At 46.5% G+C, this 23,868-nt stretch overlaps 2 protein-coding genes across 12 annotated transcripts in view; both read left to right on the top strand.

Moving 5' to 3' along the window:
* Positions 1-10,876, top strand: part of atp9b (ATPase phospholipid transporting 9B) — a 31,817-nt gene extending 20,941 nt beyond the window's left edge. For 2 of the 8 annotated variants that reach the window (XM_081716349.1, XM_081716352.1), the window contains exons 16-30: positions 2,276-2,437; positions 3,171-3,263; positions 3,723-3,806; positions 3,966-4,136; positions 4,253-4,351; positions 4,462-4,554; positions 4,649-4,793; positions 5,031-5,095; positions 5,526-5,681; positions 5,940-6,004; positions 6,339-6,447; positions 6,700-6,757; positions 7,639-7,842; positions 8,782-8,877; positions 9,180-10,876. In XM_081716349.1, coding sequence (XP_081572475.1) covers positions 2,276-2,437; positions 3,171-3,263; positions 3,723-3,806; positions 3,966-4,136; positions 4,253-4,351; positions 4,462-4,554; positions 4,649-4,793; positions 5,031-5,095; positions 5,526-5,681; positions 5,940-6,004; positions 6,339-6,447; positions 6,700-6,757; positions 7,639-7,842; positions 8,782-8,877; positions 9,180-9,265 — 1,686 coding nt within the window. In that variant the 3' untranslated portion in view covers positions 9,266-10,876. Of the gene's footprint in view, positions 1-2,275; positions 2,438-3,170; positions 3,264-3,722; positions 3,807-3,965; positions 4,137-4,252; positions 4,352-4,461; positions 4,555-4,648; positions 4,794-5,030; positions 5,096-5,525; positions 5,682-5,939; positions 6,005-6,338; positions 6,448-6,699; positions 6,758-7,638; positions 7,843-8,781 lie in introns of all 8 variants that reach the window. The other 6 variants (XR_014124261.1, XM_081716350.1, XM_035525280.2 and 3 more) reach the window with 6 other exon arrangements.
* Positions 10,877-16,301: 5,425 nt separating this feature from the next.
* Positions 16,302-23,868, top strand: part of nfatc1 (nuclear factor of activated T cells 1) — a 34,571-nt gene continuing 27,004 nt past the window's right edge. Inside the window, exons 1-4 of one of the 4 annotated variants that reach the window (XM_081716346.1) lie at positions 16,302-16,779; positions 18,217-19,243; positions 19,483-19,642; positions 22,348-22,550. In XM_081716346.1, the coding sequence (XP_081572472.1) occupies positions 16,761-16,779; positions 18,217-19,243; positions 19,483-19,642; positions 22,348-22,550 (1,409 nt within the window). In that variant the 5' untranslated portion in view covers positions 16,302-16,760. Of the gene's footprint in view, positions 16,780-16,799; positions 17,113-18,216; positions 19,244-19,482; positions 19,643-22,347; positions 22,551-23,868 lie in introns of those variants that run through there. The other 3 variants (XM_081716348.1, XM_027019544.3, XM_081716347.1) reach the window with 3 other exon arrangements.

Genomic DNA, 23,868 nt, shown 5'->3' with positions numbered 1-23,868 from the left:
CTTTACTTTCTCAGTGCTGGACTTCAAGGCCTGCCAGAACAGATAGCTCTATGATCCTAAAGAATAAGTCACGCTAATACACTGGCCTCTTGCCTTCTCAATGCTCTATATGTGTAATCCTATACACTCTGCTCTTTGACATTTATGACCACGCTAGCCTAGAATTTACCGCCCCATTGAATGGTAATATAGACGTAGATGTGTTATTAGAGAAATCTGAGAGGGAACTCAGTAAATATTGTCGGCAGGGAGGGCGTGAGCGGGTCACACGTGAGGAAGTTTTCTGTCGAGATACTTAGCATGTATTTATGGTTCAGTTGTTACTGTATAAGGGTAAGGGAAGAGAGAACCAAGAGCTCCTTGTACATAAGAGTCACAAAAACAACACACTGCATATTATCACAACAGCAGCTGTTGTTTTAGCTAAAAACTTGCATCTCTGACCGCAAGGTGCATCCCAACATCTCCCAAGCACTCCCTAGTACAGTTCCAGTATCTGAAGCGATGGCGGTATATTTCCAGATTACAGTTTACAGATTACAGATATTACAGTTCAGAGCAAATCCATTCACTGTAGCTCATCAGAATTTGACAAGCGCCCCGGGACATTCTCTCTCCTTGGGTCTTTCTGTGGAGAGTGTCTTTTAAGGGGTCAGCAAGAGATAAAGATCTGTTCCAGTGGAATTGCCTGTCCCCTCTTCTCACTTGATATGTCTATTTATTTACTTCCTTTAATGCTGGTGCGTTATCTTCACTGTTGTCTTCTCTGTGTGAGTGATCAATATTTAATTTTCTCAGGGAGGCTGGCGCTCTGCTCTACACCCCTCTGCCGCACGCGTGCACGCACGTCTACCTTTCAGTGGCTGCGTCCTCGAGCGAGCCCAAGGCCGTGATGGACGCGAGGGCGGGGCAATCTGGACAGAAGTTCCATATTGCGAAACTGTGGCAAAATATCGTTGTCACACTAAAAGTGAAACCGATTGTAATTTCCCAACATCCTAAATGTTCTATAAATACCCTAAAAATGCATTTATGGGTTTCATAGATGTGTTTTCCTTATGTGAACATGTGAGAGGAGCTTAATGGAGATCTGATGAGCATCATGCATGAGAAAGTGTATGAGGGCTTAATAGGGATTACGCACATTCTTGTTTTTTCCTGTGGAGAAATTTGCATAGTATCTGTTCACCTGTGTAAAGTAAGTAAATTAAATCACTGTAAATGAAGTCACTGAAGATGCAGATGCATCCTAAAACAAACACCAGCTGAAATCGAACTTTCTTTTAGATTGAGTGGTAGAATCCCATTCCCACGTGGATCTGGCCTCATTTGATATTTGACTGCTCTTGCTACTGTGCAGAAACACATTACATCTGTTCAAATGTCATTTTGATCCTGTATTTATTGTTTAATGTGAAAAAAAAATATCTTAACCAACTATCACCTAATTTATCTGAAATATAACTAATTCATAACCTGGAAAGTGCTTTTTTATAAGTCTGTTTGATAATTTTTAATAAATTATTATTTATCCTATTTATTATTTTGTGGAAATTACCAGCTGGCTATGTACCCTGATCCCGGGTCCCGTGAGATTCCCACTGCAGCGCAGGCCTCCGGATGGGGGACGTGACTAAATGCTTTCCGTCCTTTCATGCCCTCCTCGCGACGCTCTGATCACGTTTCCTGTCACACGGGGTCTAATTATTAAAGAACAGCCTCGGTTTTTGTGTGCTAAGGAGTCCCAGGGTAACCTGCTCGTCCTCCCGTTTCCAAAGTGCTCGGTGCCTGGTGTTCGATTACAGCCGCTTCTGCCCTGCCGGAAAGATTCCCGTCTTTCTGAAGCTGCGTGGTACACAGCACCCTAAAATCGTCCACCCCTGCCCTTTGCCGTCATGCTGCCTGCCACATGTCCACACACAGGTGTTTTTAAGCAGTACAGGAAGGATAGGCTTGTCTTGTAGGATGGAGTCTCTGTGGGCGTCCTCACACCAGTCACTCGGGTGGTACGTGGGCAGTACGAGGTCTCCGAGAGGCTTTAGGACACCTGATGACAGAAGCGCAGAGGGAAGATAAAAACACATTTATGTTCCTTAGTAGGCATGATATAGGCATGTCTAGTACAGTATCAGAACACATGCTGTGAGCTTGACCATTTATAAAATAGCCTGCTGGGATCTCTACTTTGACTTAAAGAGCGAACACACACACACACACAAGCGCACACACAGATCCAGTGAGTCACTGACTCGCATGCTGGTTGTGTGTCGCATAGGTGGCTCTGGTGCGCTGGACGGAGAGTGTGGGGCTGACCCTGGTGAACCGAGACCTGACCTCTCTGCAGCTGAAGACTCCAGTGGGTCAGATCCTCACCTTCACCATCCTGCAGATCTTCCCCTTCACCTCTGAGAGCAAACGCATGGGCATCATCGTCAAGGTAGGGCTGCATCTGTGTGTGGGAGAGTGTGGATGTGTGCCTGTGTGCGGGGGGGTGGGGGCTCTCGGGATGTGTGTGTGGGGGGGGGGTCTGTGGATGTGTTTTGTGTGGGGGTGTGTGTGTATGTGTGTTTGGGAGAGTGGATGTGGGGGGGGGGGGGATGCACGTGGATGTGTGCCTGGGGGGGGCGGGTTGAAGGGTGCCTATGTGTGTGTGAGTGTGTGGATTTGTGCCTGTGTGGGGGGGGCGGTGTGTAGATATGTGTCTTTGGGTCTGTGTGTGGCTGTGTGTGGATTTGTGCCTGTGTGTGGGGTGTGTGTGTAGATGTCTGTATGTGTGTGTGGGTCTGTATGCGGGTGTGTGTAGATGTGTGCCTGTGTGTGTGTGTGTGGGGGGGGGGGGTGTGTGTGGATGTATTCCAGTGTGTGTGCGTGCCTGTGTGTGGATGTGAGCACTCGCAGTCCTGTCAGTCTCTGACACCATGATGTGATCACGTACGTCTGTGTGTGACCTCATGCACTAGTGCATATCATTTGTGTTTAAGAATGTATTTTAACCTCAGTCTTCCAACAGTGCCTGTTTGATCTGATTGTTGAGTGTTTAGTCATCTCCTCCCATCATGACCACACTGTACTTTCTGAGGGAGGTGCCAAACCAAGCAGAGGTTCTTTCATGGTCGTTTTAAACTTGGTTTTTTTAAGTATTTGTTCTTTTGTATGCATGAACCATTTAGGAGGAGGCCACAGGTGAGATCACCTTTTACATGAAGGGAGCGGACGTTGCCATGGCCAGCATAGTGCAGTACAACGATTGGCTGGAGGAAGAGGTAAAAGGTCATGACCGATTGCCACAGGGCCTGGGGCTGAGCCCATCACATATCCCGTTGCCATGGTTATAATGCAGTTGGCAGGACAAGCTCAATGGGTCACTGGAGGTGACCAATTGATGAGTGGCCTGAATAAAAAAAATTTTTTAAAGAGTTTCTGGGGGGCGGTAAAGGACAGCGTGTCATTAATTCTAACTGGGTGTTGTGGGTGGGTGGATGATGTCGGTGGGTGATGTGATGTAGTTGGTGAGGATGGCCTTGTCAATAAGCAATCATAGCATAACAGTCAGCTTGACAGCTTTTCATTTCAAAAACAAACCGCTGCCCCACTTTGTTTTAGTTAAGTGCTATGTGACAGACCCCATGCTACATTTTGCAATGGTGATTCTCTCTCTGTGGGTGCTAAAGAGGAGTGTGCTCACGTGTGTGTGTGTGTGTGTATGTGTGTCCACCCCCCAGTGTGGAAACATGGCCAGGGAGGGGCTTCGCACGTTGGTGGTGGCTAAGAAGTCTCTGTCGGAAGAGCAGTATCAGGACTTTGAGGTGCAGACCTGCCCTCCTCATGACTGACCTTCCACTGCCCCGCCCCCCCCAGCACAGTTGTGATTACGCTCAAATTTCTGCTTTTTCTCTCTCTCTCTCTCTCTCTCTCTCTCTCTCCCCCCCCTACTCTCCTCCTTCCTTCCCTCTCTCGCTCTGTAGAGTCGCTATAACCAGGCAAGGTTGAGCCTGTACGACCGGGCCCTGAAGGTGGCAGCGGTGGTGGAGAGCCTGGAGCGGGAGATGGAGCTGCTGTGTCTGACTGGGGTGGAGGACCAGCTGCAGACCGACGTCAGGCCTACGCTGGAGCTCCTCCGCAACGCCGGCATCAAGGTCCGCCTCGGCCGCCCTGGCATTAGCCTCCGCGCCCTAACTCTGCCCGCAGCACCGCGACGGCCCGGCGCGGGCAGTGTTTGCCTCGCCCTCAGATCTCCCGTGTTCTCTTTCAGATCTGGATGTTGACCGGAGACAAGCTGGAGACAGCCACATGCATAGCCAAAAGCTCCCGCCTGGTGGCCCGAAGTCAGGACATCCACGTCTTCAGGCCGGTGGGTGGGACCTTGTCAGCCGCCAGCACCTAACAAAATAACCATGAAATGCAGTTCCAGTTTTGAACTGACAGTTGCTGGCCGTGTGGGTGGCATGCGCTTCCTGCCAGCAGGTGTCCAACCGAGTGGAGGCCCACCTGGAGCTGAATGCCTTCCGGAGGAAGCATGACTGTGCGCTGGTCATCTCGGGCGACTCCCTGGAGGTAGGCTGCCGCTAGCATGTCTCCGTCACCGGCTCCGTCTATGGCTGGCCCCGGACCCGGTGACCTTGCGTGTGGGCGGGTGTGTTCCCTGCAGGTGTGTTTGCGTTACTACGAGCACGAGTTGGTGGAGCTGGCGTGTCAGTGCCCCGCCGTGGTCTGCTGCCGCTGCTCACCCACACAGAAGGCCCAGATCGTCCGGCTGCTCCAGCAGCACACAGCCAACAGGACGTGTGCCATCGGTCAGTTATCGAGCATGCACAGACTCACTTCATGCACACCTCTCTCTTCTTTCCATTCCATTTATTCCATTCTTTTATTTCAGCAACACGTTTAAGCATACCGTGGAACGTTCACACGTGTAGCGGGCTCGGAGCTCCTGCCAGCAGTTGCTGATGTGTACACCTGCGTATGACTTACAAGCAAGACGTTCTTGTGCTCTAACGTTTAAATGCTGTCCCCTGTCCCTCTGTGCTCAGGAGATGGAGGGAACGATGTCAGTATGATCCAGGCTGCAGACTGTGGTATTGGCATCGAAGGGAAGGTAACATCGGTCACAGTAAAGTTGCCATGAGTAATACTTTCATGTTTTTTACATTTACTCAGTTCCAAATGTGACCTCCTGAATTGCTGTGTTCTATTGTCTGCATGTGACTCACTGTTATGCACCAGAGGACTCTAACCCAGGCATGGGGGCCCTCACCTAGCATGTGTGTGTGTGTGTCCTGTTCAGCTCTCAAACCTTCAGAGCTTGGTTTTAGGAGCTAGTTATGGACATTTGGAAGCTCTCATAGTATTCGTCATTCTAGCTCTCTCTGAAAATGGTTACAGATGGTGGTCGAAAGAAGGTATTGGGGGAAACCTTAAATGGTTATAAATGTGTGCCCGCACCGACTGTTCCATGTATTTTGTGTGTGTGTGTGTGTGTGTGTGTGTGTGTGTGTCTGCGCGCGTGCGTGTGGGGCTGTGAGCAGGAGGGCAGGCAGGCGTCTCTGGCGGCCGACTTCTCCATCACACAGTTCAAGCACATCGGCCGCCTGCTGATGGTTCACGGCCGCAACAGCTACAAGCGCTCCGCCGCCCTCGGTCAGTTCGTCATGCACCGCGGCATGATCATCTCCGCCATGCAGGTAGTACGCCCGTGTGCACGCCCACTGCTGGACACCTTACGGCGCCACTCTAAACCTTAAACTTTTACACTGCGGTTAAATTTCACGGTTTGGACTGGACTTAAATTGCACCCTAGGTCATAGTTTGGACATGAATCGATATTTACCTACAAGTTGAGGTGGGGAGAAATAGAAAGAGAAAGCAAGGGAAAGCCACAGACAGACAGGCAGCTCATGACAGCACTGAAGACTGATTTGGCTCTTTGCTCTTTTTCTCAGGCTGTTTTTTCCTCCATCTTCTACTTTGCGTCCGTGCCCTTGTACCAAGGGTTCCTCATGGTGGGGTATGTCATCCACAACACCCTCATACCTCTTCATGCACGTTCGTGTGTCTATAGGGCTCTCTAACAGGGCCCCAACTGAATAGTGAATTTGTACCAAGTTGACAGCGCTTACGTGTGTGTGTGTGTGTGTGTGTGTGTGTGTGTGTGTGTGTGTGTGTGTGTGTGTGTGTGTGTGTGTGCTCATGTATGTGTGTGTGTGCTCGTGTGTGTGTGCTCGTGTGTGTGTGCTCGTGTGTGTGTGCTCGTGTGTGTGTGCTCGTGTGTGTGTGTGTGTGTGTGTGTGTGTGTGTGTGTGTGTGTGTGTGTGTGTGTGTGTGCCCGGCCCATGCTGCAGTTATGCCACCATCTACACCATGTTCCCTGTCTTCTCCCTGGTGCTGGACCAGGACGTGAAGCCTGAGATGGCTTTGCTCTACCCCGAGCTCTATAAAGACCTCACCAAGGTAGCGGAACAGGACACACTCGCCTGTTCACTCACAGGCGCTTCTTCCAGAGGCTAAAGGAGAAGTTCAGTCTCATGCAAACTTTATGTACAGTGTACAAAAGCAGACGCCAGCTAGTGTAATCCAAAAGACATCATGCCCATTAGTGCCCGGTAGCGCTTTACTGTTAGCAACGTTAGCATGTTAACTCTGTTCTTTAAACGTCATAATGTGTAATTAATATTCCAACTTTGCCTCTCTCTTCTGCTGCAGGGACGCTCGTTATCATTTAAAACCTTCTTTATTTGGGCCTTGATAAGTGTTTATCAAGGTAAGTTTTTTGTGTGTGTGTGTGTGTGTGTGTGTGTGTGTGTGTGTGTGTGTGTGTGTGTGTGTGTGTGTGTGTGGTACTAGACTATCCTTTACACATAGTTGCCTTTCTGCTGGCAGCATAGTCATGTATCACTTCTGCAAGTGTCTGTGTGTCATTCAGCTATATCATCTAGCTCAGTCAGGTCCATTGACTCACCTGTCAGAAACCCACCTGCACTCTCCAGGCCCCTGTGAACCTCCAACACAACAAAAGTAAGACCTAAACTACCCAAAATGGCCATTTATTGAAATCGAGGCTGCACGTTTCCCCCAGACCGCGTGGGCGACACATTTCTCTGCCCCGTAAGCGGATCCGTCCACCAGGTCGCTGGCCCCGTCCGAGCGTGACGTGGCGGCCGTGCTCCTGCTTTTTAATTAAACCTCAATGCTCAGAGAAAAGCCTCGGAGAAGCGGGGCAGAGGTAGGGGGGAGGGGGCGCGAGTGACGCCCGCACTTCATCCAGCAGTTAACCCCGAGGAATGTCCCAGGTCCTACTCCACGGGCCGAGGGGCAATTATACCACCAGACCATTAGGCCCTTTATGATTCAAACGAAAGAGGAGATGGCTACAGTAGGCAGGGAGACAGGCAGGCGTGCTAGGAGCAGGAGCTGTGGAGCTCAGCCCGCACACAGGCTGCCCTCTGACGTGCAAATCCTGGTAAATCTAGATGCCAGCAGACATTTGTTCATTGTACAATATTGGCAAACCAGACATTAAAAGCTGTATAGCTGCTGTAACCCAATATAGCAAGCATTCAAACAAGGAGCTTATTACGCACAGCAATCTAATCGTCCCGAATGCCAGTCTTAACTGTCGCTGCTCCTACCTGTGTCCACCAGGGGGCATCCTGATGTATGGGGCGCTGGTGCTCTTCGACCAGGAGTTCGTGCACGTGGTGGCCATCTCGTTCACGGCGCTGGTGCTGACCGAGCTGCTGATGGTGGCCCTGACCGTGCGCACCTGGCACTGGCTCATGGTGATGGCTGAGTTCCTCAGCCTGGGCTGCTACCTCGCCTCGCTCGCCTTCCTCAACGAGTACTTCGGTAAGAGCCCGCCGAAGCTCAGGCTCCTGCACGCCCGAGTTGGCCAGCAGAGGAAGCCCCCCCCATCCCTCCTTTGAGTCTTGGTTCCTCTCAAGGTTTCTTCATCATGCTCTAGGGAGTTTTTGCTTGCCACTGTCGCCCTTGACTTGCACACTGCTTCGTAAAGCTGCTTTATGACAACAACTGTTGTAAAAAGCACTAGGTAAATACATTTGACTTTGACTTTGTATGCTTGCTGCTTGCTTTTGAGAGTATTTAAGGTGATATTCATATACTCAGTTAATATTAATAAGCCTTACTTATGTGGATCTTTCATACTAAGATAATGTATTGGTCAGATCATTATTGCAGTTATAATTAAGAGACATTTTAGAGTTTTCTTTCTTTGGGATCAGATATCATCGGCTGGGTTTCAGCCTTCCTCCATTTCCCTGATTTTACTTTGAGTGAAGGCCCTGTTCACAGAGGTCCATCCGGGCAGATGCTGAGCACACGTGCCCGCAGATCGTCTCGTGCTTCCGCTCCTTAACGTTCCCTTTCTCTCTCTCTTCCTTCTCTCTCTCTCTCTCTTTCCCTGCTGCTTCTCTCTGGGGCTTTCTCTCAGGCATAGGTAGAGTGTCCTTAGGAGCGTTCTTGGGTAGGTCCTCTGTTGCCGGCCTGTGCTGAACCTCTCTCACGTCTCTTTCCCTCGTCTTGGCCACACACTTCGATCGTACCACTCCCCCTCCGCCATCTCTCACCGCCTTGTGTCGTAATGCGCTCCTGGACGATCCGGAGTCGCGCGCCGTCCCGTGAATCAGCGTTACCCGCCCTTCTCATTTTCTGGAACGTTCCACCGCCCCATACTCACCACCCCCCACAGCCGGTGCGCTGCTCCCGGTGGTGCCAATTGCCAGCAGGATGGCTGATGCTGAACTCTCTCTCTCTATTCTCCTCCAGATCTGTCGTTTATTGCGACGGGAGCGTTCCTGTGGAAGGTGTGTGTGATCACATTGGTCAGCTGCCTGCCTCTCTACATCATCAAATACCTGAAACGCAAGTTCTCCCCACCCAGCTACTCTAAACTTTCCTCCTGAATGTGCGCCCGGGGCAAACGTTGCGCATTTATAAGCGTATATAGCGGCTTTGAGACACTCGTACAGCAGCTACGACAGTAAATCGCACGGCGGCTTTAACTATCTGGGGCTTGGACTATTTGGTTGGAACTCTGGATTCTGTAAATGCGTTATCAAGCTGTTATTTACGGTTTATAAGTGCCTAATTAATGTGTTATGCCTTGTTTGCCTCGTACTGCAAAGTACTGCGTCACAGCGCTTTTTTTTTAAATTGGCTTGTAGATGATTCATGTGGGCTGTCACAGGAGAAAATGCAACAGTCCTGTGAGTACTTGAAAAGATTAAGCACAAAAATGACCAAGAATTAAGTGGTTATTAAGAGAACCTTCAAAATCCCTGACGTGACAAGTGTTTGATGGTTACCTCTTCTGTTTCTGTCCACTCCACTTCTAATCTATAATCTGTTTACTTTTTGTGATTTTTTTTTTTTGTTTCTTATGAGGATTTGGAGATTTTTCTAGGCTTTCATTTATGTTATTTGGTGGTTTACATAGCAGCAGTTTGAGTGGAGATTTGTGAAGTCCTCAGGAGGTAATTATTAAGCCTTTATCAAAATAATGTAACTACTACTGCTGAGAGCCTGTAAAATGTGTGTGTGTGTGTGTGTGTGTGTGTGTGTGTTTCCCTCAGCTGTAGTCTTCCTTTGTAAATGGTTTTCTGAACGCTGCTGGTTGTAGGATTGTTGACTGATGCTTTTTGAGGCCATTTTGTATTCTGCTTGCCTGTGATGCTGTGTGTGCAACGGATTCACAGTGGGCAGCTCGGAGTGACCAGATCACAAGCACAGTATGACTACCCCACAGAGACACCAGCTACAGAGTGCAAGGAAGGGGCCCAAGCCCCATGCGACCCCCACAGTAGGACCTTAGTCGTTAGGGAGCAAGATCTTCGTAACAGACTTTCCTGTGTGTGTGATTATCGTGCACGCGTTCAAAAAGCACTGGCCATTTCAGCTGGGGATTTAACAGACTCCACATTTGCCTGCTCACCATGAACGCTTAGTTACATCAGTGCTAAGAACAGAGACCTCCAGAGTTACGACCTGAATGTAACATAACTAGTGCTGAAAATCATGTGATTTAATTCCTTATGGTATCAACAAAGGTTTATGTGTGAGTTAAACTGAAACATTGCAACATGAAATGGTTGTTTAAATTCCAGGCGTGCATGTTTGGGGTGTGTGCTCCAGTTGCCCATGTGTGTACACACTTCATCAACTACATTGCTGTCGCAGCGTGATCACAATCAGAGGGCCGAAATCATGATCACTGGACTTGATCTTTCTCTTCTAAAACTGGTGTAATTTGAGTTGATTCAGTGAAATGAATATTTTGCCTCACTTTGTGCACTAAGTCGTCGACCAGTTTGCTTGAGGATGAGTTTTATCATTCTCTCTTTGTATATGTGTGTGTGTGTGTGTGTGTGTGTGTGTGTGTGTGTGTGTGTATACGTGTGCATGCGTGCATGCAAGAGCATTTTCAGTTATAAAAAAAGGGAACTGTAAACTTGTATAGTGGGTTTGTTTGTTTTGGTTTTTTTTGCTTTTCTGTGTGTAATGATTGTTTGGCATGCATTTCAGTTGTGCTGTATTCTGATTAATCTTCCAGTGTCTGATCTTGTTGTCTTGTCTTCATGGAGCGAACTGTTGTTGATTTTTTTATTCTGTTATAGTATTTGGTGGTTTTTGAAGGCGCTACTTTTATACAAAAGTATTTAATGTTTAAGGAGTAAATTAACCTGCTGAAGTGTTACTGTGGTGATAACAATTGAAGCCTTTGCTTTTGGTGAGCTTGCTGTCAGTGTCAAAACACTTTTTTTAATGTTTTGATTTACATTGTCAGTGTTACTTGTTGATTAAACATATGGTTAAATAGAGCAATAGATTTAATAAAATTAATACTTAATAAAATCGTAAACAATCTGTGTTGATTTCCGTTATGTTGTGTCATGTGAGATATGGTCTAATAACCTTAAGATGCAATCATGGTTCACAATTGGTAGTTTCGAATAGTGTTTATTTTTGTCCACTAGGTGGCGGTAGGTTAGCATTTACTGTTTCTGATTATCCATCTCCCTCCTGAAATGTCTCTCTCTAATCGCATATCTTTGTACATTCTAAGATAAATATATTTGAAGTAGTAGCACTGTATGGTCTTTTAAAGTCCATTTAGATGCCATATCACTTTGAAAAGATTAAGAATTACCTGTATTCCTAACTTGTTTACATTTTATATATATATTTCCAATGCATTCTTGATCATTTATAGATTCTCTCTGGTAATTTTAATGTTTGACAAATTACGTCATATGCAAAATGATTATTGATAATGTACGGAAACTACTGACATATTGAAAATGTACTTTTGATGTATTTAGCCTTAACCTATTATACTGTGTTGGACTTTATTCTAAATTAATTCAGTAGTCATGCTGTACCCATCTTAGGAGATCCAGAAAATATGTTATGAATAACCTACTCCCATACTCATGCATTTAGTCAGCTCTCTACAGCAGGAAATGTGTGGTTTATGGGGACCTTATGCTAATGTGATGGTCCACTGGTTCTAACAATTTAGGAACATGCCCTTTCATCTCCCTTACTCTCTCTCCATCTTTCTGATTTGGTATATTCCCAGTAAATACACAGCAGCCTTCATGTATGCACCCGTGTGCTAAAGTTGCTCAAATGTTTTGAAATTTGAGCTGCTGTGTTGTACATATTGTACATGAATTGTAAATCTGATATGTAGATCAGAAACATGTAGTGGCATGCTGTGTATGTTGGTATAAACCAATTATGGTCATTGGTTCTGACTATTTAGATTGTATAATGATCTTATTGCTAAAGCTTTAATGTTGGACTGCATACAAAATAATGGGGTTCTGTGTATTGGCTAATTCTTCGGCGATGTCTCTTGGTCGGTTAGCAGGCTCTCAGACCTTCAGGGTCATGTGTGTTGATGATTCTGTGTGGAGTCATCACCTGGCTCCAACAGTCCTGTATCATGGTCTAGTCACCAAAAACCTGGCATAGGAATTCTGGGGACTAAAAATAGCAGAGTCAAAGCAAGTCGTTTGCGGGCCGATACGTTCGAGCATTTACCCATCATCTGTGATTAGCAGATCACAGGGCCAGCACTCGTGGGAGCCTTTCCTGGAACTCTGTCATTATGCAATTCTGAGTCTGCGACAGGATAAACGCGAGATGCTCAAATAAACAGTGCTTTTAAATTGGTTCCAGAAACCGAAAAGCAGCCTCACTTTCTCACTTGTTCTTCTTTTTCTTGAAGAGCATAGGGCCCTTACTTGAGGCTTCACTTGAGTGAGAACTGCACTACATCCGTGTCTCATAGGCTTTGCTCTTTTTGATTTGGAGCCTGTGACGACGACCTCGGCCTCAGTTTGGTTTGGTTGGAGCAAGCTGCTCTCTGTCCGGTTCCTTAAGCCTGAAGGATGGCTGGTGAGCATCATTGTCATCTGGTTCTACAGATGTGAATAATCATGTGTCCTCTGCAGAACTGGCAAGTCAGGCCTTTCTTAACAGATGACCTTGCTATGCATTAGAAAAACTGAATGCTTTTTCTTAATTTTGCCCTTAAGTGAAGCACCTGAATGTAAAGTCAGAAACATGATGACTGTCAGTGTTAATCTAAGATCATTCACTGCTCCTACTGAAGGAAGACTAGTAACCATCTTTCTGACTATGAAAAAACATCCAAAGTTTCTCTACACGTGCAAATAAACATCAAGACTCTCAGGATCAATACATGCTCCTGACTCTTCACTGCTAAAAGCTGTCTGTGATATTCTAAAATCATTCTGATTTTTTGTCTAAAACTGCTTTGGCCAAAATGTTCCTGCGTGTATGCTCATGTTTGACTTTACCTGTTGGAGAGGTTTTTAGAACGTTCTAATTCAGGCTGTTTAGGACTTGAAGAGACTACTTGATTAGAGCAAACATCCGGAAGGCCAGTTGTTGAACAACTGAGCGGTTGAATTTTGTTCCCATGGTGGTGTTGGAATATTAATAATCTCACAATAAAAATCACAAAACAGGTTTCCATAAACATAAACCAGGCATGAAAACGCATAATCTATAAAAGTAATATATAGTTGAAAACAAGTTAATTTCTTTTATTCACCATGTTATGTCAAATGCATTTATACATATACTTGTTTTGCATTTTTTTCATTTAAAGTTACATTAACTTTATTACACTTACACTACTTGTTCGTTCTTGTTACATTATTTTATTCTGTACACCCTTGTGTAATTCTGGGTGGAGTTACTTTGGTCAGCAACTTTCTTCTAAAATAGCACTGGCCAAACTTAGAACAGCAGCTTTCATCTCCAACTGTTGCTCAATCCTCTCAGTGTTGTGGGGTTCTTAGTCAGTGTTGTGTCTGGGCCCCATGACGGAGCTGCATGCTGAGGCCCTCGGCCTAAGGGAGCTCATGCTAGCCCAGAAATCCGTCCCTCTTGAAAGGCGGCCACTGTTGCCCAGCAACAGGCTTACACAACAGGAAACAGACTGGGGGATTCCGTCACTGGGCCACAGTCAAAGAGAGCATTGACTGGAGACAGGAAGACTATGTAGAGTGGAGGGGAGGGGAGCTCCAAAACCAAGGCCATTGCCATGTAAACACTCCCTTATACTGCTTTTAAAGTTTCTACTTTAAGCACTTTATATGCTTCACATTTTATTTTTAAATGTGGCCTGAGTTTTATGACATGGGCTAATGAAAAGTAGTTAAAATAACATGTTTGATTAAATTCCCTGGCAAAAATTTAAATAAATGAACAATTAAATACAATTTAAAATATGTTAAAAACTGGGGAGGAGGGGCATATAAGGAAACACAGTCATGCCTATGTGTAGGCATGACTGTGGCCCTGGACTTTGGCAGGTTTTGTTATGCTCAGAGTATTTTTCATTCAGACAATTTATTGCCAACAGTATGTTACTAAATGAAGACTATTAAGAGTGACTGGGCACCTACCATTTTTGTTATTGCTAGCTTTACCACCAACGCTTTGGAGGCGGTGCGGTAGGCAAAGCAGCACTGTCCCTCAACACATAGCCCAACCCACGCCATTCCAGCATGCTAACTGACCTAACAGACCAAGCTTTGCAAACAGGTGAGCAGATGTGGGGGCCTCCCACGCACACACACACATTCACACTAGAGCGTGACAGAGCAGGGATGCTAACAGAGGTCGAATGTGGGATTTGTTTATTTTAGCTGTTTTAAAAGTGCTGACACATCATTTGAGAGTGAGGCACCCCCGTAGCGTGCTTATGAGCGTATTCCAACAGCTTTGGGAACTGATGACAGCCATTCAACATCTGCAGCAGATCTGGAGATGTGTTTTACACAAACCTGAATGTTATATGCATTTGCCATTTCTATAAGTGTTCAAAACCATGTTTATTGCCTCCTTATGTTGTGCTGAATAAATAAATGCCGGCACCTAACAGAAAGCATATGGGTCTGTCAAGAACTGAAGCAGACTCGTATGTGCACTGAAGAAGTTAATTCAAGACTTGCAGAGTTAACTTGATACCAGCTACTTTGCTGAGAACTTGCTGTGTGCTTATCACTCTGTTCTGCATCTCTATGAGAATGTAAAATAACATGAAAGATCATGTCATGCGTCTGATATCTGATTAACAATCACTTAGAAAATCAGATTCTGGGACTGGGCCAGAACTTTCAAAAACCATCTTAACTATTGATTAACATAATGTTTGGAATATATATATATTCCAAACATTATGTTAATCAATGAGTTAACACAATCTATTTCTGGCAAAAATTATTTTAAAAATAATGCCATTTTAAATAATTTTAATCATGACGCTACAAAGAGCATGTGAAAGATTTCAGTATGTCTATCGAACCTGGTTGCAAGGAACCCAATTTAGACAAGACCACTATGCATTTTGTGTCAATACTTTTTTAAATTTCTCTGTCATGTGGTTCGATTCGCCGTTATATGGTTATAACTGCTAACTTGATATGCCAAAAGTGTGACCATCTGAGTATTCAACAAAGCTACTGCCTACCGTAACACTGGCAGCATTAAGGTCACCGAGGCGTAGGTGCAAGCAAACCAGTTAATGCCGCATAGAGAATCCATCCGGAACGGTCCGGGCACATAGGAAAGCCATGTGCGCAGAAGTGGACGCTTGTCAATCACCATAGCCGGGGCTATTTATTACCTGCAGCGAGGGAGAAAACCGTGTTTACAGCTGTGCACGGCTCAGTTTCGCATAGCTGAAGAGGAAACAGAGAGAGGCACAGACCATCTGCCCCAATTTGGCCCCCTAGCTTGTGAGTGAGAGCTTTCCATGAGGTCAAACGAATAAGTGGGACTCCTGGCATGACCGCAGAGCGGACGCCAGTGGAGGGAGAGACACTGCTACTATGTTCCCATGATGAAACTGACAGCTAATGTTTCAGTGCCTGCACCGTTTGATAGGGGTAGGTGCTTGTGACACACCTTGCGTTTATCTGGCACATCTGGGCTCATTGTCTGTAAACGTTTTTATGAACACCTCATAACAGACATATATGTTCATTAATGCAGTACATTTTGGTTAGCAATGCCGGTATTTGATTTGATGCAATGAGGATGTACCCTCAAAATGGCAGCTACTTTTATATTAACAGCCTCACTAATAACCAGTGTCTCAGAGCCACTCGAGTTATAATTAATGAGGATGTACCCTCAAAATGGCAGCTGCTTTTGTATTAACACCCTCACTAACAGCCAGTGTCTCAGGGGGACTAGGGTTATAATTAATAATAATAACCCTTGGCTGGGTAATAGGTCTACTTATGACCTGTAAGCACCCATGAATTCTGAATGATTACATAGCATACTGCATCTACTTTTCACAGCTCATGATGAATGTTTATTTAAATGAAGAAGCACGAATAGATTAACGAGAAACACCGGCGAAAATGACCTTACTCATAAATCTTAATCTTGAATCACCGCTCACGCTCGACGCACTCCGCCTCTAGCACAACGTTAACAAAATCAGGCTAATGGAGTGCTGATAGTTATGACTACGTCCTGCTGAACACCACCCGCTTCTGTAGACACACAAACCCATTTGCGCTCGCAAGCGTGTCTCGTGAGGGACGCCTTAAAAATAGAGTTGGAGGATTTTGTTTACACTCGCGACGCCGACGCACTGTGGTTGCTAAGGAATAGATGATAAGGTCAGGGCAAATACTGTATCTCTTAACCAGTAGAAATCACCAGATTCCCCCACTGATATAAAGAACAGGGATCGGCTTGCGCTTTGTGTATCGTCGCTCTTTAGTCTCCCCATTTCCCGTCGGTGCGTCCGGGCTGCGTGTTTCATTGCATGGTAACGGCTCCACATCTGGAAATCTTGAGAGCAGAGAATCCCTTTCTCCATCTGTTGAGACGTGGTGCCTGCGTCAGGGAAGGGGAGGTGCACCCAAACGGAGGTCTTTCCCGGCTTTATAAAGCTACGGAGACCTCTCCACTGTGAAGCAGCGCGTCACGAAGACCCCGAGTTGCCTGGAATTCAATTAACAACTCCAGAATAGACTGCCTAACAAGTTAGGGAAAAATCGATTGTATTGAGATTTTGGACGGTGACTATCATCATTAAGAATTATGCGCACTTTGCCGTGACTGGAATACAGCATTCTCTGAAAGAATTTAACAGACGCTTTGCTACCAAGTTTTTGGAGTTACGCATCACGCACCGTACCGTGGACGGTTAAACCTCACCAGACTTCACCCTTCTCTCGGCAAGTATGAAATCAGCTGAAGAAGGTAATAGAAGTTATCCTCGGTCACGGATCGCATTCCTGAAGAACTAACTCAGACAATGATTTAGTCTACTCAAGCGCCTTTTACACACACATTTATGCCTGTAAACATATGAGAGTTACGCGTGTTGGATGTTACACGAGCAGTTTCTGTGAAACGGTGCAAGGCGCCGTCCTTGCACGCTGACCCGTCCGCGTGGGCAGTACAAACTGACCAGATTGCGTTGAAGACGGAGGTCTGGTGGGCGTGGTGCACGAGCAGAGCCTAGCGCGTGAGAAGGTAGACCGTTAGTTTTCGCGCTCATTGCTGCGGCGCCTTTGCCTCGCGAAAGAACAGGCAAGTCAGCTAAGCTGAGATTTTGATTCAAAATTACATTTAAAATGTGTAATTTATTTTTGAACTTTCCTGGTAGGTTCTTTGACTTTAATGTCGGATTACTGTTCAGTATAAATTAATTCCAGGGAGGTTGTGTGGTTTCCAAGCCTGCGTGAGCGGAGTTTCGCGAGAGACTGTTATAAATTTTCTCTCCAACTACACGCAAAAGAAAGCGCTTAATTCATTACAGACGAAAGCAGTCTCGCATGTGGGCCCGTTTAGAGAACAGTAATCTAACCAAACTTCTGAGCTGTGCTGCAGCTACTCACAAACAACTCAGGGATATTGCTCCCCATGCACCTGCAGTATCCCTCAAATGCCACCACGCCATGTGTTTTTGATATCTTCCTTTTCTACAACAGGGCTAAGTTTTAGCCTACACGTGTGTAATAGACTTTTTTAAACTTTGCATGAAAGATTTCATTATATTAATACTGTGAATAAGTGTTTCCCCACCCAGTCCTCGGGGAACCACAGACAGTCCACATTTTGTGCTCTGTTCCATCTCCCACGACGTATTTACTGTTCTTGATTGCTTGGTTCAGTTGCGTTGGGAGGTGGGAAAGTGCTAAAATACGGAGTGAATTGAGTCCCTTAAGGAATGGGTTGGGAAACACTACTCTAGTTTATTCTCCCTTCTCCCTTCCAGTTTTTCCTGCTACTTTCTGGTTTCACTAAAAAAAACTCTTGTTCAGAGCCTAAACCATACTTTATATTAAACTGACCTTGTACACAGGCATATTGGCTGTGTGCGTATTAGTTTTCCATCTGTTTTTGTGCTTGCTGAGGTATTTTTAACACACGGTTATTCTTGGCCGAGTAGGTTTTGTATCAGTCACCTTACTTCCTTCACAGAGCCAATGGCCTTCTCCATGGATTTCCATGTTGCTTATGCTATTTTGTAGAAATATGTATTGCAGAACATAACATCTTTTTATTTTATGTTACCTTATAGGAAAACCTTTAAGATGCCTGTTTTGCAGGAAAATGTTGTATAATCCATGTCAGGGTTGTTAATTCACGTCTGGATTCTTACTGTGATTCATCATATGTTTCTCTCTGTAGATGCGTACAGCTTCCCACCAAATGCCAGCCTGTCCCTTCCCCTGAGCAGTCCCTGTCACCCCATCCAGTACCACAGCTTGCAGACCAGCCCCTCCATCTCTGTCTCAATCAGTCAGCCCCCCTCCTTCTCTCCTCATGAAGACATGGCCTCTGTGGCATACTACCACTCCTCTGGCAGTGGCCCTAACGGAGCCCCAGCCTTGGAGAGCCCACGCATAGAGATCACGGCTTACGGCCAATTTCCTGACACTGAAGTTGAGGAGAGCAGTGTGCCTGTAGCCAAGCGGGTCAACTCCATTGTCACCTTGACTCTGCCTAGTGGTGAGGGCTACCGTGACCCCACCTGCCTGAGCCCAGCGAGCAGCGTCTCATCCCGCAGCTGCCATTCGGAGGCCTCCTCGTATGAGTCGGGGTACTCGTGCAATTACGACAACTCGCCTCAGAACTCGCCGTGGCAGTCGCCCTGCGTCTCGCCCAAAGGCTCCTCGCTAATGTCTGGAGCGCTCAGTGCCTCGCCCCGCCACTCGCCCACTGGGTCGCCCCGCGCCAGCATGACTGACGACAGCTGGGCGGGCTCACGCAGCTCGCGCCCCAGCTCCCCCTGTGGTGGGAAGCGGAAGTGCAGCTTCAACGGTGGTGCCTCGCACAAGTTTCGCCCGTGCTCGCCGAACCTGTCGCCAGGGCTTTCGCCGCACACCTCGCCTCGGCTCAGCGTGACGGATGACACGTGGCTGCCCAACACCAACCAGTACACCAACTCTGCAATCGTGGCGGCCATCAACGCCCTCAGTACGGATGGAATGTCAGACCTTGGTGAGGGCATTCCACTGAAGACCAGGAAAACCAGTGTGGACCACAGCGCTTCACTGAGCCTGAAGATCGAGCCCGGGGGTGAGGACACAGGCTCCGCAGAGCTCTGTCACGAGGATTATGCCACTTCACGCCTGCCCTTTAAGAAGGAGAACTACGCCAGCTTCCTTGATGTACCACAGCATCCATTTTGGTCCAAACCAAAGCCCTACATCAGGTAAAAAGCATATGTTTTAAATCAACTGCCAGATGTTTTGGGCCAGATAATGCATTTATCATAAAGCCCAGAAGTTACCCTGGCAGCATATCAGAGGTCTGATCCCAGTTGATAATGTGCCGCCAGTGACACAGTGTTTACGCTTTTATTCTGTGATTCTGATTCATTATTCCAAACCTTTTTTCTTCTGGAGGGTTTACCAAACCAATGCCCTTTCACCCCGATCCTGTCATATTTAGCCCCTCCCTGCCAGCTCTTGATTGGCAGCTGCCCTCCAGTTCTGGGCCATACAGCCTGCAGATCGAGGTCCAGCCTAAATCTCACCATCGTGCCCATTATGAGACCGAGGGCAGCAGAGGGGCTGTGAAAGCACTGGCAGGAGGACACCCAGTGGTTCAGGTATTCATCTACATCTTTGTGTCTCTGTCATCTTCCTCCTGTGATTTGCTCTGCTTCCTCTTTGAAGCTGACTGTGGTAAATGGCACTGTACCAGGGGAGAGATGGAATTAGCCTTTATTCCTACATGGCTGGCATACAAGCAAGCTTCTTTTAAACTCATCAGCTCAAACTGCAAAATATTTTTTATGCTCATAAGGATTATTTTTCTTTAAGGCAGTCTTTGGTCAGGCAAATTTTTGTGTTCTAATTTGGAATCTTGGTCTTCATGGTTATGTCTCATTCAGGGGAGTCAGGCAATTAATCAATTCAGTGTGTACTTTTACCTGATGAGAACTGCTTATTTGGGCTGAAAGCAGTCCACTCACTGTTAAGGGTCCACTTAACAATCAGCAGTGACCATGTGGTAGCTGGCTGTATGTTTTAGGCATAACGCAATGATAAAACTCAGAGGAGTGGGTGAAATACTTAAAGTATTACACAAGACCACAATGTCCTGACGGCAACACAGTCCAGTCAGTTCTGTAACAGACACTGGTGACTCACCCGTCTCCTGTGATCTTTTCTGCTTGTTCATGGATGTCAGCCACACCACTTGGGCAAAGACCGTAATGAATGGAGGTCATAAGTCATAGAGGACAGAAGCAAAAACTAACTACTGGTCGGTAGCTGGGAATTTGACCACACACATCTCCCGGTCTCCTATCTGGAGATCCTATGGCACTCTATCTAGTGGAGCTACACAATACACAAAGGAGAACTGTCGCTTGGATCTGGCCAGTGGCTGCTCAAGCACTCTGCCCCCAACACCTCCGTTCACATCTGCTGCTGGCTTGGACACTTTACTTTGGCTTAATGAGGTGCATATGATGCTAAACGTATGACTCCACACCACTGTCCTGTGAAGAACCCAGCAGACCCCCTCTGTCTCTCTCTCTCTCTCTCTCTCTCTCTCTCTCTCTCTCTCTCTCTCTGTCTCGCTCTCTCTTTCTCTCTCCTAACCCCCTATTTTTTTAGGAGCTCACCGCAGTTTCCGCCCCACTACACAGGCTGCCTTTTGTTTAGTAAAAGTTCCCAGTGCAGCGCTGACATCATGGGGGCCGGCACACGGTGGAGGCGGCTTGTCTGAACCGCACACGTTTCTGGCAGCCTGCTGAAAGTGGGGGTGTGGGTGTTTCACTCTGTGTGGGTGGGTGTGTGTGTGTATGTGTGTGTAAGTGGGGAGGAGGTGCCTCACACAAGGCTGTCCCATCTTGTAAACCACCAGATTATTACAGAGTGTGCTCTCTTCTGGATGCTGTCCAATCAGCCTTCATGTACCTCCTGCACTTCACCCTCTTCCAACCCTATGCATCACTCTGATCCTCGGTTTTTCATCCTGGAGCCTACTGTTTAGCTGGGCCTCGTGGGGGTTTTTTGCCAAGGGATGGCTGACGTCCGACCGCATGTGCATTCGGAGGGATGGATGGTAGCTGTAAGCAGCTCCTAAGCCCCACAGCAGCTATGGGCTCCTGTGTGTGCTGTCAGCTCTCTCAGGAAATCCATCTCATTGGAGAGTGGTTCTGTCAACACACAAAATAGTGTTGCTACAGGAAAGAGACAAAATCCCTAAATCCTATGTTGGATAGGACCATGGATTATTCAAATTATCCTGTTGTTAGTGTTATTGGTCTTTAACGCAGGTAGCCTAATCACAGTGAAAACTGAGCCTTAATTAAGTGGATGGTCAGCACATGGTCAGCTGATCGTGGTTATTTTGGTTAAACACTTTAAGAAAATAGTGCTTTAGTACAGTGATTTCATTTTACAGTAACTCATTCCTTATTTCTGATCAGTTCTGACCTGTTCTTTCCCCTCTTCTTTTTTCTGGAAATTGGTCACTATTGAGTCTGACCTAAAAGCATTCTGTCTACAACCAAATTTCCATTTAGCTTGGAAATGATTCTTTCCGGAATCTTTTTTTAGAGGGCGGTGCAGTACGAATGGTCCTCTTTGCGTGTTGCGCCCTACATGCCTCCTTTCTTTACAAGTCACTGAAGTGCACGTGTCTTGAGCGCTCGACACAGCAGGCCTGGGCGGATCTTGCTGTGCCACTCCCTTCGCTACTGCGCAGAGGTGCCGCGTCTAGTGGAATCGGACCGCGTAGAGCAAGAGAACAAGGGCTGGACCCAGCGCAAGGACGTGTGGACAGGGGCGCCTCCGTGCCACGAACAGCCAGAGTCTTAGCATTCCTCTAGTGGGTGATAATGCGATGAAGGGAGGGGAAGGTCTCTCTCTCTCTGCCGCTCTCCCTCCCTCTCTCCCTCGTTCCCTCTCCCCCACATCTGTCTGCCTAAACTGAAATGCCAGACATAAACATATCTGCTTAAGTAAATATACAAAGTTCTCCAGCCTTTTCACCTCGAATACTGCTCACCTCCCTGGAGAACTGAACATGTCAGCCACGCAATGCTCATCTTAAACTTGCCAAAGACGTCAATACCTTTTTATGAATATATTACAGACAGTGACTGTTATTTGGATAATCAGAGATATGAAGATACTCAGTAGATATAAATTATCTCAGTGGTAGCTTGCTGTAGTTATGTTGATATGTTGATAGTGGTTGGATATCACCCGGTTGTGTCAGCAGAGAAGGTTTCATGTCTAGGGGGGTATGAAACAGAGAGAGAAGCCCGTAGGGTTTGAGCACATGTCTGTCTTCCAGCTTCATGGCTACGTGGAGAGCGAGCCACTGACCCTGCAGCTGTTCATCGGCACGGCCGACGACCGCCTGCTGCGACCGCACGCCTTCTACCAGGTCCACCGCATCACGGGCAAGACAGTGTCCACGCCCAGCCACGAGGTCATGCAGGCCAACACCAAAGTGCTGGAGATTCCACTCCTGCCTGAGAGTAACATGAGGGCCATGTGAGTGTGTACAAGGGTGTGTCTGTGTGTGTCTGTGTGTCTGTGTACGTCTGTGTGTGCGTGTGTCTGTGTGTGTGTATGGTGGGGGGCGGGGGGTCGTGAAAGGAACCATGCTTTAAAAAAAGAAGAAAATTTCAGTTTATTTGATAAAGAAAAAGTAAAAAAGTTAGTATTTCTTCTGGTTATAGGCTCAGAGGGGGAGAGAGAGAGAGAGAGAGAGAGAGAGAGAGAGAGAGAGAGAGAGAGAAGAAAAGAGAGCTAAAGAGGTCTAGAATTAGGATGAGATAGAAGAGTTATTTAGAGCTTTAGTTATTTTGTGCTAAACAGACCACAAGTACAACTCTGAAACGCCTAGTCTGTATATATTTCTGTCCAAGTATTGTATGCAACAGTGGTAAAATACATGTAGACATGAACTTTAAAATCAAATATAAAGCCAGTCCTACTTTTATGACACCTTCTTAGTTCCTGGCTGTGAATAAGTGTGTGTGTATTCTGTGTCTGTATGTGGTGCGGGTGTATGCATGCGTGAGTTTGTGGAGCCCCAGCACCATGGGTTTACCACCCGGGAACCAAAGGCTCATGTTACACGAGGCCTCAGGATGGTGTGGGGAGCCTCTAACGGGAATGCGGGGTCTGGCACATGAGCGGAGCAGTAGCGGTCTGCTCACCTCAGCACTTTCCTCCCACCCTTTAATGGGCGGATTACTGAACTCGGGTTTTATAACTCCCCAAGCACCTCCCCGTCAGCCTTCAGGAAGGCGTTCCAACAAACATCTGTCGGCTGATGGTTCTAACGTGTTTGCAACGAAGTAATGGAAGTGAGGAACATTGTTGTTTTTGAAAGGAGGATTTTATGTGGTGAATTTTGGAGGGCATTTAGCACAGACCAAGAACCGGAGTTATGAAGCTGTCGACTGCTTCCTGGGGCCACTTGAGTCTGCTATTTGACATATTAATGCTTCCAGTCCACCTCAGCCATCTTAATTTCTTTATTCAGATTAATCTTACTAAAACAGATATGTAAGAATTTAGGATGATCTCTTTGCTGAGGGTTGATGGTCGTTTCTCAAATGTTTCCCCTAACCTGGTTTTGCCAAAGACCATCATTGCTATGAATGTATTAATACCACTGACGCAAATAGCACTCAGTAATTGCTAGAAATGTAATGGTGATTAAATTGTCTTTGTGAAAAGCTGAGGTTGAATACAGGATGAAAGAGTGAGGACATTTATGAAGTGTTTAATGAATACTCTTGAGTACCATGAAAACCAGGAGAGCCAAAAGAGGAATTTAGGCAGAAAAGACAGTAAAAAA

This window comes from Electrophorus electricus, chromosome 6 (genome assembly GCF_041902795.1).
Source record: "Electrophorus electricus isolate QZ-2024a chromosome 6, ASM4190279v1, whole genome shotgun sequence".
NCBI lineage: Eukaryota > Metazoa > Chordata > Actinopteri > Gymnotiformes > Gymnotidae > Electrophorus > Electrophorus electricus.
Note: the sequence above shows the minus strand (reverse complement) of the source record. Positions and strands in the feature narration are given on the sequence as shown.